The 15,193-nt window shown below is 50.4% G+C and overlaps 1 protein-coding gene across 1 annotated transcript in view; it reads left to right on the top strand.

The window, feature by feature from the left end:
- Positions 1 to 10,158: 10,158 nt before the first annotated feature.
- Positions 10,159 to 15,193, top strand: part of GATAD2B (GATA zinc finger domain containing 2B) — a 21,177-nt gene continuing 16,142 nt past the window's right edge. Inside the window, exon 1 of the mRNA XM_006030961.3 lies at positions 10,159 to 10,488. Within this exon, the coding sequence (XP_006031023.1) occupies positions 10,160 to 10,488 (329 nt within the window). The 5' untranslated portion in view covers position 10,159. The remainder of the gene's footprint in view (positions 10,489 to 15,193) is intronic.

Consider the following 15,193-nt stretch of genomic DNA (forward strand, 5'->3'; position numbering starts at 1 on the left):
GAATTGTCACGTTTTCTCCCTTGAAGCTAAGAGCCCAGGTTGCCTCCATGGCAGTGCTGATGCTGTTGGCTCTGCCTCCCTGCCAGCATGGCATTGGTGCTCTTGGCGATAAGTCTTGCAGGACCCTCTTGATGAGGTAGATGAGGAAGAGCCTTTGATTTGCAGCATGGCTTGCTAATCCTCCCCATGGCTGACAGCTAGCCAGAGTCCATGTAAACAATGGGGGGTAAGAAGACCTTTCAGGCAAGTGGTTCTTTAGGCACCCGGCAGAATTAAATCCAGTGGGATAGAGGAAAGGGATGGATTTCAACTTGTAATTTCCAGGCCAGCTTTCTGGCTTCGAGCTGAGTCTGCTGGGCAGTCTCCTGGACAACTGAGGCAGTCTGTCTGTCTGTCTTTTTTGTTTTTGTTTTTTTTTCCCCTTTAAGTGAGATGTTAAGGTGGGGTGGGGTGCTAGAGCCAAGGGCCAGGTACCTTCTGAGGTTAATGGCAAGAGTGTGGAACAAGGGTTATTACATAAAAGGATACCTAGAATGAGCTGTAGACAGGAGGGACATTAAGAGCTCTTCGTCTGTTTTCATAATACCAGAATAAGGGGGTCATTGCCATCTTTTTACCTTTCCATTGACACCTAGAATTGATATGGGCATGGGGTTTTTACACGCAAGATAATCGGACTGTAGCACTTGTTGCCAAGAACTTGGTAGGACTTGAAAAGAGTGGGTGTTTGCGCTGATAATCAAGACAGCCTCTTCTCAAACAAGCACTAGGTGGACATAAAACCTTGTGCTTCTAGGCTTAAACCCACCTGTAAATAGAGGAGACCTATAGTGTGGGGTGGGTGCATCTGTCTGCTGTTGAGTTCAAGCACCTCGAGCATCTGTCCCAGTTGCTGTTCATGACATGATATGAAACTAGATGGGCTTCAGATCTAATCCAGCTTGGCGGTCTCTTCATTCATAGCAGGAAACTGGGAGTGAGGACTCCTGGGTCCCTTTTTGCTGCTGACTCATTGTGACCTAACAAACGTATGTCACTCAAACACTGTGTGCTTGGCTCCCCCATCTCTATGGTACGTGGGCAGGTCTTGCACTGCTGTCAGGTGCTTTGAAACTGGATCAGAGGTTTTGTGCAACTGCAGATAAGCTGAGCATATCTTTGAAAGATGTTAATGATGCCACTGCCGTGTCTCTGAAGAGTGTGCTTGGCCCGGGAAGTGCGGCTTTTCCTTTTTCTAGACTCCTTGCCAGCGTTTTGGAGGTTTCAGAACCTCCCCTGTGGCATAACACCAATACAGGAAGACATCTGTTGCCCTGCTCTTAGGGTGGGGATGAAGCAACAGCATTCATCCTACGCTTGATAATCCTTCTGTGGAAGCACAGCTGGAGACTTGGCCAGTGAAGAGGAGCCTGGAGATCCTTCGGGGTATGTTGGCCAGTGCTGCTGTGCCTTAGGTACTGGGGCTGCATTTTATCTGTAAAGGGGAAGCCTCTGGAAGGAAGGTGTAAGGCTCAGGTTACATATTTCTTCCACGAGGCCTTACAGCTATAGGTCCCTTTGCCATCTGTTGCAGCATTGAGATGTCCTGGCCTTGGCCATGTATTCTGTACTGCCTTCTCATTCTTCCTGCTGGGTGGGGGCAGGGGTGCCAGTTGTATCACTGGTACGGGGGGATGGCACGTTGAATTGGTTACCCACACCTTTTTCTGCACTAGCATGTTCCAGTCTGGACCATTCTTCCAAGATCTTGTGATGCACGTTGGCTTCTTTGCTTGTAGGGCTCTCCTGGTAGAAGCTCTGAGAGTTTTGAATGTGAAACCAGGGGGTTAGAATAGCCCATCCACTTGGCACTGCCCAAAGCTTCCCACACCCTCTTTGGATTTGCATCTCTGAGACCTCCACCTAGATTGGTGTGTCTGTGCCAACAAAGCATAGCTTGCTTGGGTTTTCATTAGAAAGATATTGGTTGCTTCTTTGCAACAAGAAAATTGGGGGACCGTGGCGTGAAGGGACCCCTTTAACAGCTTTGGAGGAATGTGGTTCCCAGCGACAGCTGTGCATTTTGTCCCCACGTGTCCACCATCATTGAAGAAGTTCTTGCAAATGAGCTTTAGCTGACTTTCCCCAGTGATCCTGCTGCTCACGGTTATCTCATCGCCTTGGCCACAAAACAATGCTTGTCCACCTCCCACGCGCAGACTGTCGTGGGTCACGTGCATTTCACATCTTGGCCTAATCCGTAGGTCTGCTGACGTCTGTGGTTAGTGCTTAAATGAACTCGTTTTCAGATAAGCTTTTTGTTCTCCTTTGTTTCATTTGTGCTGCACCTGTGGATGCTCCCCCTATAAGTGCAAAGGAGAAGTTGGTCGCATTGCTCTGAGAGTGGAAACCTGGCTCAGAGAAGTGAGACTGCCCAAGCTAAACATGCACGGAACAGATCAAGCGAGGCTTGCCCCTAGCTTCAGCACTGCGTGTGCACCTGTCTGCACCGAACCTGTGCCGAGCGACCCAAACAGACTGACAGGTTGGCTCCTTTGTAGCCTGGTGCTCCGGGCTGCAAAACGCACACTTTCCTCCACCAGCCTTGCTCTGTCCTCTCTTTGCTCACCTCTAAATTCTGTAGCTACTGTTGCACATTCATCTTGAACCGAAGCAGAATAACACAGCATACAGTGTGTTACGTTGTGCTCAGGAACATAGTGTAAACTAGAACAAACTCTGTGACGGAGGAGTTTTCTCTCTGCCCCTTGAGGCCTGGCAGAGAGCGAAGGGATACGTCCAGAGAAGCTGGATTATCAGCATGGTGGAGATGTTGAAAACTGAGCTCATGGTCAAGAAGCTGGGAGGGGATGAGTGCATGTGTAGGGTGTGAGTTGGTACCAGAGGAGTTTGGATGGAGTAACTCTCTCCCCTCTGTTACTCTGTTTGGTCCAAGCTGGGGTCTGAGGCTGTATTGGAGAAGGGGGTTGCGGGAATTGGATGGGCCGGCAGGAATCTCAGCTGGATTTATGAACTTGTCCCTTTGTTAGAAAGTTAATTGCAACTGATGGAGAAGGGCCTCACAGCAGGGACAAGCTCTTTTCCTCTTCCTTCCCCCCTACAACTTTCACTCTTACCAAAAAGAAAGCACATTTGTACTGCAGCCTCTGGAGGAAACAAATGCCCGAGGGAAAGGGAGTGGAAGAAGTCCCATCTTGCAGGCCGTGCAGCTGAGGCAGTGGCATTGCCTTTCTTCTGGGGCCCTTCTCTGGAGGGGTGACTGTGATGGAGCCAAAGACCTGGAGAGCCAGCAGGAGAAATCAATAGGTTTCAATGGGGGAGAGAAAATCTCTACATCAAAAAAACTTGCTACATGTCTGGTCTAGCCTTTGCCATGTGAACTCGCTTCAGCATGCTTTTCAGAGGGCCAAGGGGGGCTGCTTTTGGCTTCCTTCTCTTCAGGAGTCCCTTAACTTCTCAGCGTTTGGTGTCAGCCGAGATCCAGTATTTTTCGACACAGTCGGTAAAGCTTGCTCACCTACAGAGGTACGGGTGGAGATAATTACAGCCTGCATCAAGTCTGAAACAAAACATGTTTTATAGCTCTTTTGTTTTCCCTTAGGGGACTTTGCCACCATTTGAGGATTTTGTTTCTCTCTCTCTCTCTCTCTCTCTCTCTGTCTCTGTCTCTGTCTCTCTCTGTCTCTCTCTCTCTCTCTCTCTCAAAAAAAAAAAAAATTCCTGTAGGGAAGTGAAACGGAGAGTCTGCTTCCTTGGGTGTGCAGAATTGCTGGGAGTGATTTACAGGGGGATTGCTCTTTTAGATGGCAGGAGAAAAAGTTTTGATTCATCTGATTCATATTTTGGTTTAATGAAGCTTGGCGTGCAGGTGTGACCCTGAAACGCACATTTTGTTAGCAATCATTTCTGGGGTGTTTGTGTGTATCAATTTAAAATAACTGTATTGTTGGCCAGATTCAGAGCTGTCCAACTCTGCCGGCTTTCGCTGTTGCATGAGTTTATAGATACCAAATTAGGAGTAGAAAAAGAAAATCTGTGTTCCTGCAGTTGACTAGTGCAAAAGGTAACCTGAAGGCTCCTCCATGTCTTGCTCAGTCCTCAGTCGGGATAGGAAGGTATGTTTCTGGTTTTTACCTGGGTTATTCTGACACAGAGCAGGGCACTATTTTAGTTCTGAACTCTCTGACTTTGTCAGATTGACTTGAGTATTAAGGAACTGTTCTCGTTCCCGCCAAGTTAGATGAGAAAAATACTTCAGCTGCTCCCATGGTTCCTTCTTTTGCTGCAGCGGGGAAGAGGAAGGGTATTTTGGAAATTCCTACAGTTCCTAATAAAGCTGCAGTTCCTTCCCCCTTCCCCTGTGCTTGCTTTTGCAACTAAATTTTAACGCTGAAGGGCCCCATTCAATAAAAACTCTGAAGCCTAATTTAATATTTATTGAATCTGGCTGAAAGTGCGCGCTATTTACCATGCCAGTAACGTCCCCTGTCGAGAGGATTAAAATGTTACAATATCTGGTGATGGCGATTTGTGGTTTTGATTTCTGTTCCTAGCTGCGAGGCCATTTACATCGAATCAGCAGCATCTTAGAAGTCTTCAACAGCCATCTGGTCATGCCTATGTAAGTCGGGGTTGATGCTGTAATAGGCTTAAGACCCTTTTTCCTTTAGCAAGGGGCTTCTATACGGGAACTGATATTGTCCACATCCTGAGTTGTCTTTGAATCCGAGCGGCTGTTTTTTGGCTTTCGTGAGCCAAAGCAGAAATGTCCCCCTCTTGTGGTCCGCTTGGCTGAGGTCCTGCTTCCACCTTTCCTGAGTGAAACACCTTCTTTCTTTAAGACCGCTGCATTTGTGCTGATGGGCTTTAACACTTGCAGCCCTGAGCTACAGAACTGTTTTGGGCACTGTCGTAGCGCTTGCGGGGGATTGCTGGCTCTTTGTATGGAAGGAAGTGTACCTAGCTACTTCCACAGAGAGCTTGTGCAGTTGCTTTGCTCCTTGGCAGGGCTGGGTACTCAGTCCTGTCAAAGAGGTCAGTGGGGACCTGAGACCGGTTGTTTCCTGGGGGCGCGATGGGTCCCCGATTGCAGAGGCGCAGTCAGCTCGGCAGTTTTCCCCGAGATGGGCATGCAGGAGATGTGCCCAAGAAGAGCGTGCGTACAATGAGCCACATTTGTGCCCTCAAGCTTTCAGCCTGGGCTCATGTGACGTAGGGGAGCTGTCAGTCACGGTGTTTCAGTACCAGAGGTGCAAGGCGGTCGCTCCTGGCCTGAGGTGTCTCTCTCCACAGATACTGTCAGACAGTGCACACCATTGGTGCAATTGGTGCTGACCATGTAGTCAGCACCAGAGACTCATTCCAGCATTGTTAGATTGCTGTCCAGAAAAGCAATAAACAGAAAGCCAGGCATCCAGTTCTGCCCAGGGTCCTGCTCTGGAGGAAGGGAGCATCCCTACTTGTGAAAAGAGGCTTTGCCGTCCGTGCCCACCATGGGCATGCTTCCTTCTTGGGCTCTTGGTGGCATGGCTTTACTGGAGAGCATTCCTCAGCCTTACTGGCGCTAGTACCTCCAGCACTGTTGATTTTCCCCCCTCTCTTCGGGGAGCCCTTCTGGAAGCTGTTTGCTTCACCATCACTTCTCAACTCTGCGTAGCAGCATTTGCAGCTGCCTTCAACAAGGCAGGCATCTAGACCAGCGATTCTCAACTAGAGTTCTCCACCCTGGGGTGCCTTGCAGTCCTTTCAAGGGTGCTACACAGTGTTACCATTGGTAGGTGCACAAACAGGATCCACCAGAGAAACCCAGAGATTTCAAATAGAAGTCTGTAGTGTTAAAACCGTTCTGACCTGTTGTGGTCTTCCTGAGTTTTTACAACAGAAAAACCGCTCTGGTGTAGTGATCAGTAGTTTGGCTACAGAAAAATAAGAGCTGGCATTTCTGAGGGGTGCTTGAGTCTAACTAGGGTGTCTTGCATCTAAAAAGGTTGAGAATGACTTGTGTAGTCCATTGGTTCCCAAACATTTTTGGTTGTGTACCCCTGATTCTTTGTTAGATATTATTACTATTAAGCAGCGTATTGCTGTTGCTGCACTGTAGTTGCCCCCACTACCAAAGAAACTCTTTTATTTGTTTCTCCCATTTACGTTTTCCCTTTCCTTTCTGCTTCCCCGTTCCTTCCTCCAGTGACTGGAAGTTCACTGCATGCTGTAGTCAGAGGTGCACGGCTCCATCTTGGAGCCAGTTGTGCCGATCCAGCTGACTTGGTCCACAGGGCACGGTGGTCTTTCCTTGAAGGTTTCACCACTGTGAAAGGACTTTATTCAGGTGTCTTGTGACTTACCCCTCCCCCTGCTTTCAGGAGGCCATAGAAATGGCTGTCACATTATCAGACGAAGGCTGGGATGCCCCCACCACTAATGTGAAGGGGTCATTAACCCGTCTTGCACCCAAAGCTCCTGCACTTAGCTTTTTCTCACCACTAATCCTATGTCAGGCTCAGACTTTGCACAGTTGACTCTTGGCTTCTAGCACCCAAGCAGGGAGAGAGAGTCTGAGACCTTAGGATGTCAAAATGAGCAGTGACTTGATTTTGCCTTTAAAGACTTTATGCTTCAAGAAGCGTGAGCTTAGATGGGAAAAGCTCAATGTGAGGCTCCCATTGATGTATTTAGCACAGGGGCGGGCAATTATTTTGGGCAGAGGGCCACTTACTGAGTTTCGGCAAGCTATCGAGGGCCACATGACAGGCAACCCAGGGCAGATTAATATTAATTTTCTAAATGTTTTAGGGGCCCTACAGACCAGATAGAATGGCCTGGCAGGCCACATCCAGCCCCTGAGTCGCATTTTGCCCGTCCCTGAGCATGTCACCATGCTCCAGCATTGGACAATGGAGATATTTCAGGTGCAGATAAAGTTTATTGCATCCCTTTTAAAAACCCAGCTAGCATGGAAAAGTACTGGAACATGCTGAAAATCTATCAGGGTGAATAATGTGCTCATTGCCCTTCTGCAGCCCAGGACACCACTGTCGTGCCTTCAGGAGGCTTAAGTCTCCTGTATACGTTCTGGTATTATTTTATTTTTCTGCTCACCAGCAAATACTATAGCTGCATTTTGTCTTGGCGTTAGGTTACAAGCCATGACATACTTTTGTGCGTGAAGCAGCACGCGGTTCTGGAGCACCGTGACATCATTCGGCAAAATGGCTTTCGACGGCTTATCATTTTAGGGGACATCAGCTTCTGGGGGGGAGGGGTTTCCCCATACTGCGCCCCATTTCCATTCCAGACGGGAGCATGTTCAATCCGCAGTATCTGGCCTTCCATTCCAAAGGAGGATCCGCTGCCCGGCAAAGCTCGGTGGTGCGTGTCACGTTGTAAAGCAGCTACCGAGGGATGCCGTTGGGTTGTACCGAGTGCGAGGCCATCGGGACGGAATTTAGTTCACTCACAGTGTGTCTTGTGCCAGCCTTTGTCTGCCAAGTGTGTAGACCTCACACTCGTCCCCTCTCTCATCTCTCGAGAGCATCAAGTGGAGGAAACGTGCTGTGAAGCCCTCTCATGGAAGCTTAATTGGAGCCAGGCACTTTCCCAGCAGCTGCAGCGCTGGGTGGGACATGCTTTGCTGCCTGCACATGGCAGCGTTTAAATAACCCACCTAGACTCCCAGAACATTCTCTCTTCTCTCGTGACCCCAGGTTAAATTGGGGATCTGCATTTCACGCATCTCCGCAGCATGCTCTCGGCGTGTCTGTGCTTGCCTTTCTATATTTGGCTGCAGTAGATGTTAATGATCCTGCCGAGAAGCTCGATTATAGAGTAGGAAGCCTGGTGCTTATCCTTTAATAAGGCAGCCTGTTCGAGACCAGACCTGCTTTGGTGGGTGGGTTGGCCGTTTTCAATCGCAGCTCAAGACTTTCACTTGCCTCCCTTTCTGGCGAAGGTGTCAGTAGCCTTTCCTTAAGGGAGTGATGCTTTTGTGGCAGAGCCAAACCCATCTCATCATCGTATTGCCGCTTCATCTTGAAGCTCTCACTGACCCAGTGCTGGGGCTCTACATTAAAGATGTGTAATTATGAGGCATTTATAATTGGGCCAAAACAGCTTATTCTGGGCAGAAATTTGGCTTGCAAGGTCTTCAGCCTATGTGGAAGTTACTTGGCCACCCTGCTTTAAAGCAGAGTTTGTGGGTATGACCACAGAGGGGATGAGCTTGGCATGGGGTAGCTGCCAGTGTTGGGAGTGCTGGAGCAAAGACCAGTTTGATTTAAAAAAATAAATAAATAAAACAAAGATGAACAGCATGCGTCATCTCATGTTCCCACGTAACCAACTTGGCTTCATGTTAGAAGAGAGATGAATAACTGTGATCATAGCTGACAGATGCCAGGGACCTCGAGATGGACAGCTCTGCAGTCCCAGGCATTTGCAGCGGTCCAGGGGAAAAGTATAGCTTCAGGCACATATTCTGCTGATGCTGTGCTTTTTTGGCTGGTGGGGGTTTACTGCATTTGGCTGTCCACGAACACTAGTGCTGTTGCCCCACTCTGCCTTGGACACCTGGTTTTTAAAACTGCTTAACCAGACTCTCTCCTCAATGTGTCTGTCCTTCCTAACCTCTCTGCCAGTGGTAAAAGGCGCTGCAGAACTGGCCTTCCCATGAGCGATCCCTAGGAGACTGACCATCTTCCCAAGTAGCTTTTTGTTGGTTTCTTTGTAGTTGGTTGCTTGTCAGCCCAGGAGGAGAAGAGATCACTGATTACAATTGGCTTCATGCCTCATTCCCCTTTCCACTGCATCTATTAGCCATAGGGCTTTTTTGCACCTGGAGTGGATGGCAGACGCTGCGGCAAGAAACAAGTGGAGAGGGGTGGGCGGGAATTGTCTCGTATGGATTAACCTTTCTTTAGCAAGAAGCGCCGCTTTGTTACTCTAAGTGCATCGCATTTTTTTACAGACTAACAGGATGGCATAGCTGAAAAGCAGGTGACTGAGGAAAAATGACATGTTCCATATAAGGCTTTAGTCTTAGCAGAGGAAGCTTGGCTCCCTTCTCTGACCTGATGACTCAAGTGCTTTTTGCTCTCTGGTTGGAGGAGTGTTCTTCAGACACTCGGCCGCTCTGCTCCAGCCACTCCTCCCCAAGCAAAATCCCTTCTCCTCCCAAGATGCTGTGTCATGGAGGGGCCGAGAGCAGCGCCTGGCTTACCCACTCGGGCTGCTTCCAGTTGGACCCCGGAGGGGAAATGTGAGAGAAGGAAGCCCCATCTCGGCTACAAAATGAGAACAGGAAGGATTGCTGCCCTGGTGGAAGTATGGTGCATTTGGGGAGGAGCTGTGGTGATGGTGCTTTCCATGCAGCCAGTGCACTCCGTGGGCAGAGCTGGCCTTCCGAGGCCTGGCATCAGGCTGGCACAGGTCTTCTTTGGCATCTGTACTTCTCTCCCTTGTGGCCTGTGTTCAGACCCTCATGGGCCAGGACCACTTGAGGTCCCCATACACAGCCTATAACCTGCTCTGTGGCGGAGGGCCGGAGGGGCTGGGGGTGCTGTGTAGCAGTGGTGCTGCTCATGTTGGCTTGCATGCCCTGCCCTGTTGCAGGCCCGGTTTATCGGGTAACCACAGGGCAGGTAGAGTTCCTCACAAAAGCTGACCCAAGCAATGCTAAAGGGTGCTGCGCCTTCCCTTACACCCCAAGTGGTTTCCGCAACACTATTCCTCTAGTTGCCAGTCAGATCTGCGGGAGTTGTCAGCCACTTCCTCTGCACTGAGCTTGGGATTCATTCCCTGTCCTTGAGTCTGCCACCGATTCAGCCATACACACAGTGCCATGGCATGTGGGTTAACATGCGGAGGTATTTTAGGTGCTAGCACTGTGGGCACTGCCTCAGTGGTGCCCTTGTGCCTAGCAGGGAGGCTGGGCTCAGCGGGCCGTGCAAGGGGGTGGGTGGGGAAGGACGAATGATAAGGTAAGGGGGAAATGTCAACTCCAGTACTGGTGCCTGGGTGTTCCTTGGTCAGGCTGCAGGCAGATGAGCTGCTGTCAGGGCTCTCTTGCAGCTTGTCACTTGCACGTGAAAAATCTTAGCAGCAGACTCTTGTCCGTTCAGATGCACTGATACTGACCCTGCCCTTGTGCTCTCTCCCCTGCAGGATGGACAGAATGACAGAAGATGCCCTGCGCCTGAACCTTTTAAAGCGGAGCTTGGACCAAGCCGATGACCGGGACGATGTTCTGGCCAAGAGGTTGAAAATGGAGGGCCATGAGGCCATGGAGCGCCTCAAAATGCTGGCCCTACTGAAGCGCAAGGACCTGTCAGGCATTGACGTCCCCCATGAGCTCCCGGTGAAGCAGGATGGGGTGAAAGTATATGAAGAGAAGCTGAATGGGAGCCTGAGGCCCCATGCAGATGTCAGGACTGCAGGGAGGCCGGGGAAGGAGAACATTAATGACGAGCCAGTGGACATGAGCGCAAGGAGAAGGTAGGCTGCTGAGCCACTGGCATTAGAGGGTTGGGGTTTCCTTCTGTTCAGCCCCATGTGAGGTCCACAAGTCAGAAATCCAAGTTGTCATGAGTGCTCTGGATCTTGGCTTCTGAACCTTGGCCTGTGAAGCTTCACCTTTGGACAGTGGTCCCTGTTCTTCCCAGCAAAGGATGTCTGGGAGCAGTCACCTGTGCTCTCCCCTGTGGCCAGGTCTTTTTGCTGCCCCAGAGGCAGATTCCTCTGCCCCCAAGCTGTGTGTATGGAGCATATGCAGCAGTACCAAGGTGGCTGCAGCACAGTCCCTGTCAGTTTGTATTGGGGGGGCTGGAAGTCCCGCTCTATTTAGGCTTTTAATAGCTCCTGAAGAAGCGACAGTTCAAGTCCTTTATTTAGCCGAAGGCCAAGTCTGCTGTAAGTGCACAGACAATCGATCTCGGCGCTGGCCCTGGCAAGACTCACGACTCCAGGAATAAGAAGTAATTGTTTTTCTGGCCGAATCCTAGACTGCATGAACATCAGTTGCCAGGGCTGTCGGGGCCCAGGGTAGGCACGTCTGTTTTGGGGGAGCGAGGGTCTGTGCAGCAGCACACGCTCTTGAGCTCTGCCCATGCATAGTATTGGGCCCCGGCTGTTGAAATCACTTCAGCCCACACCTTGGGCCGGGCAGAGGATGTGCATGAAGTGTGTTTGTGGCAGTGGTGCTGGCAAGGAGTAGGCTTGTCCCTCCTGCTTCTGCATCCATAACTTGCACCTCTCAGCCACCACTTTGGCGTCCTTCCTTTGGGAGGGAGCAGCAAGCAGAGGTGGGGAGGATGTTTGGTTCGGTGTGGATGCCTGCTTAGCCTGCAGTTACAGGTGTGGGCAAGCAACAAGGTGGGGGGAGCCCTTGGTTAACCAGGCCCCATGCTCCGCGTACCCTCCTGTGTGATCCTGTGGCCTTTCAGAAACTCTTTGGTGGAGGATAAGGTTTTGTTAAAACCATCTTGGCCCTCACAAGCATTGAAGGGACAGCCATTCTTGTGCCTAGATCTCAGTGCGTGACATGCATTGGCACATGCTTGTGGAAAGGGGTTGGTTTGTACCTGGGAGCCAATTGCTGGACCCTTAGAGCTAAGCTTGTCTGAAGGAGGTATTGCCCCTCGAGTCCAATTTCTTCCCCGTCTCCAAGAACTCTTTTCCCTGCATCCTGAAAATGGAAATATGATGTCCTAGGGCAGGGCGAATGCCTCTTCATGGTTCTGTTCCCCATAACGGTGCCTCATTTGGTGTGGGGACTTATCTGCGTTGCAGGCATTGCTTGTTCTCAGCCTCCCATTCCTTGAGGCAAAAGCAACTGGATCGTGATTCAGCAAAACCCCAACTGGCTTTTGTTACTGTGTTCCTGGGATTCTGCTTGTGGGGCTTTGGCTGAAGCGGGCTTGCTCTCCGGATTGCAGGAGGACTCCTCCATGCTAGGAGAACCAGAATGCAGGCGGGGGCGCTGGCTCTCTGAGCACACGATGCCTCTTGCTGCTACAGTACGTGGGAGGTACTAGTGTATTGTATGTTATAAAGATTAATGCCTTTGCAGATGCTTGCTTATCTGTCAGATCCTGACTTGCAGGGAATCATGAGTGGTGAGTAGACAGGAGATGCCAGAAGTGGGAGGGGAAAGGGTTTTTAATGTACATTTGCCTTTAATTTTCTCTCTGTCATGTATGGCTCCATCTCTCCAGCTGCTTCTTCCATTGATTTTTTTTTTTTTTCTGCTTGCTTTGTTACAAAGAACCATTTTTTGATGAGAAATGGAGCTAGTATTGTGTCATTTCCGCGATGGTCGCATGGAACACCAGTATCATAGAAGCCCTCCACTGGCCCTCTCCAGGCTTACCATGGGCACCCCACTGTCCTGAGAGAATTGCCTGCTCCAGGGGTAATGTCTGTCCTATGCTAGGCATTTCCCCGTCTCTCCCTTGCCTGGGGAGAGCCCTGGGGGAATGCAGCAGAGTTGGAAGCCAGCAGTGGGGAACACACTCTCCATGCATTGCCATTATGTTCTCCATCCATTGCAGGAGTTTTTCAGCTGAGTCGCTCCCTTGCTACATGTGCAGGAAGGGACCTAACTCTGACCTGCATGAGAGTGGGCAGTTAGTACCTGACTGGGCTCAGGCCTTTGCAGAACCAGACTGCAAGTGGCACAGCTGGTGTGGGGTTTGGTGTTCTCCTCGGACAAATCCTTTCCAAGACTTTGGAAGCTTGATGTTCCTAGCAAAGCCCTGGTCTCGCAAGTAAACAGTGATGAATTAAGCAGAGACAACCTTGGAGAAAAGGGGAGAACACATTCCACAACCATGAGCATAATTTAGGGAGAAAAGGCTGCAGCAATAGCGCCAAGACTGCTCTCCCAGCAGGCTGGGGAAGTGGAAGGACTGGCCTGGGAGCATCTGCCTTATGCTCATCCAACTCTGCCTGCCTCTTGCATGCTCAAGGCAGCTTTCCTTCCAGGAGCTGCTGCAGCGTTATTCTTGCCTCCACAAAAGTAAATAAAACAGTCCTGACAGATTTAGTAACTCTTTGCAGATGGCCCCTTTTCCCCTGTCTGGCTTTGACATTGATTTTTGTCAATGGAATGTAAATTATAACGCCCCAGACGAATCTGAACTCTTGTCCAAAGTCATCGCGAGGAACTAGATCAGTAGCCTGAACTTGAGGAAGCCTCCGAGGAGCCCAAGCATGGTGTCTTGTTTGTCTGGGTGTGTCTGCCTGCGAAGTAATGGCCGTGGATGTGAGGGGGTTGATCCCTCCTGGAGCATGGAAAGCTGCGACGGCATTTAGCAGAAAGTCAGGGAAAATGGCTTGTAAGAGAGGGCGATCCTGCCTGTGTTGGACCACTGGTTCAGGCACAGTGGGACGAGTACTCATCCACACGCCCACTCGCATAGAGCAGTGAAAGGTGTGAATTAAAATGGTTTGTTTTGGTGCAAAGCCTGTGCGCTGAGGCAGGTAGTTACAAACGAGTGTCGAGTCTGTCACAGATTTCAGCCTCTGTACTCTGAGGCCTGCAAATGACTTCAAGCCTTGCATTTCTGACTTGGAGGATCCACTGCCTTGCTCCAAAATAAGCCAGTCAGGTTTAGGTAACTAGGTTCAAGTTGTACAGGCTTGTGTTTAGACTAGCCCTGATGGCAGACGAGAGTCAGGGCAAGCCACGCAGGGGAGCTGGGAAGTCATCTCAAAGCCAGACCCAGACACCTCTGAATAGTAAAGAACGTTATGAGGGTAGGTGTTTTCCAAGGAATAGGAACATCCCCAACTGGATATCTTCTTGATCAGTGTGCGTGGCACGCGCAGTGTTCTGGAACAGCTGTGTAACTTTCACTTCCTGTAGTTTGGAAACTGGTGTGCTCAGTAGTGAGTGGTGCTTTCAGTGAGGTCCTGCTCTTCGAGGCAGGCACCACTAACTCAGAGCTTCTTGGATGCATCTGAAATGCCCTGGACCAAGAGCAGTGACTGGGCAGCTTAGCCCACTGGAACTTCGTAGGTGCAGAGTCCTGTGCCCAGGACATTGCAGCTGCCACATGCCTGCTTGCGGGAGCTGAAGTGTGGATCTGCTCCTCACACTAACAGGACAGGTGCTAGGCCAGACCAGCAGAGCCACTGGGAGTGACATCTGATCTGGTCAGATCCTGACCCCGAGGACTGCTGGGGAAGCTTCCACCCACGGAAGTGTTGTGGGCAAGCCTGAGGGTACTGCCCAGGCAGAGGGTGGAAGTAAGGCAGGCAGCTTTGATGCACGATGCCAGAAGTCTCGTTTTTAACTTGGAGATGGGTCTGAGCACAGGAGTACGGAGGCAAACTGGCAGAAACAAATCTTTCCTGTCCCTCCATAGCCTTCCAGCTGTCATGGCCCCACAGTCCAGGTGACCTGTTGTACCAGTCTGTTGTGTTACTTTGCAGATACTCCAGCGGGGAATTGTGCTCGGCCATATAGACTATGCTTTGTGCCTTCCCCCTCGCCACTCCCCTGCAAGGCATACTAGGAGACATGAAGCAGAGAAGTCTTAGCACCGCAGAGGGAGTGCAGGGCTCCTGGATTCTGGTCCTGTGAATAAGTCATGTTGGCTGACGTTTGATGCACCATGCTGTCTTGGTATACCCTACGTGTTGTGGAGTGCTGCTCATGTGTTACTGTGAGCATGTAGCAGGCCACAGAAAGGTTACTGATTGACAAGCATCTTTTCACTGTCCTTGTCTCATCTGGAAGTGTCCCTGTGTGTGCAGAATCAGTAAATTGCTTGTAAGGCTTTGATTTTTTTGACTTCTTGGAAGCAGGTTATTTCTTTGAATGAACAAGCCATCACAAATGCTGGATCAGACCTTGGGTTTATTGTACTTAATTGGATCTGTGGGCCAGCAGGGCATGTGCTGGAGCCAGCTTTGTGCTGGGCAGCTAGCGGTTCTGCGTGCCACAGCCATCAGTAAGTTTTGTTTTGCTGTCCTTAATCAGACAGATTCAGCAGACACCGGCAACTACTTGCGTCCAAATGTAGCGGGTGCTAACGTCTGTGCTTGGCTTGCCAGGATTCAAAGATGCACACAAGTCAGACCAAGATGCAGCCCTCGCAGTGTCTCAAAGAGGCATAAACACCCGTGGGTTGTGCCTTTATCCTGCTCAGTTCCGCAGTGCAGCCCCATGCACTCCCTGATGCTGAGCTGCTCTTCC

Source organism: Alligator sinensis, unplaced genomic scaffold (genome assembly GCF_000455745.1).
Source record: "Alligator sinensis unplaced genomic scaffold, ASM45574v1 scaffold1165_1, whole genome shotgun sequence".
NCBI lineage: Eukaryota > Metazoa > Chordata > Crocodylia > Alligatoridae > Alligator > Alligator sinensis.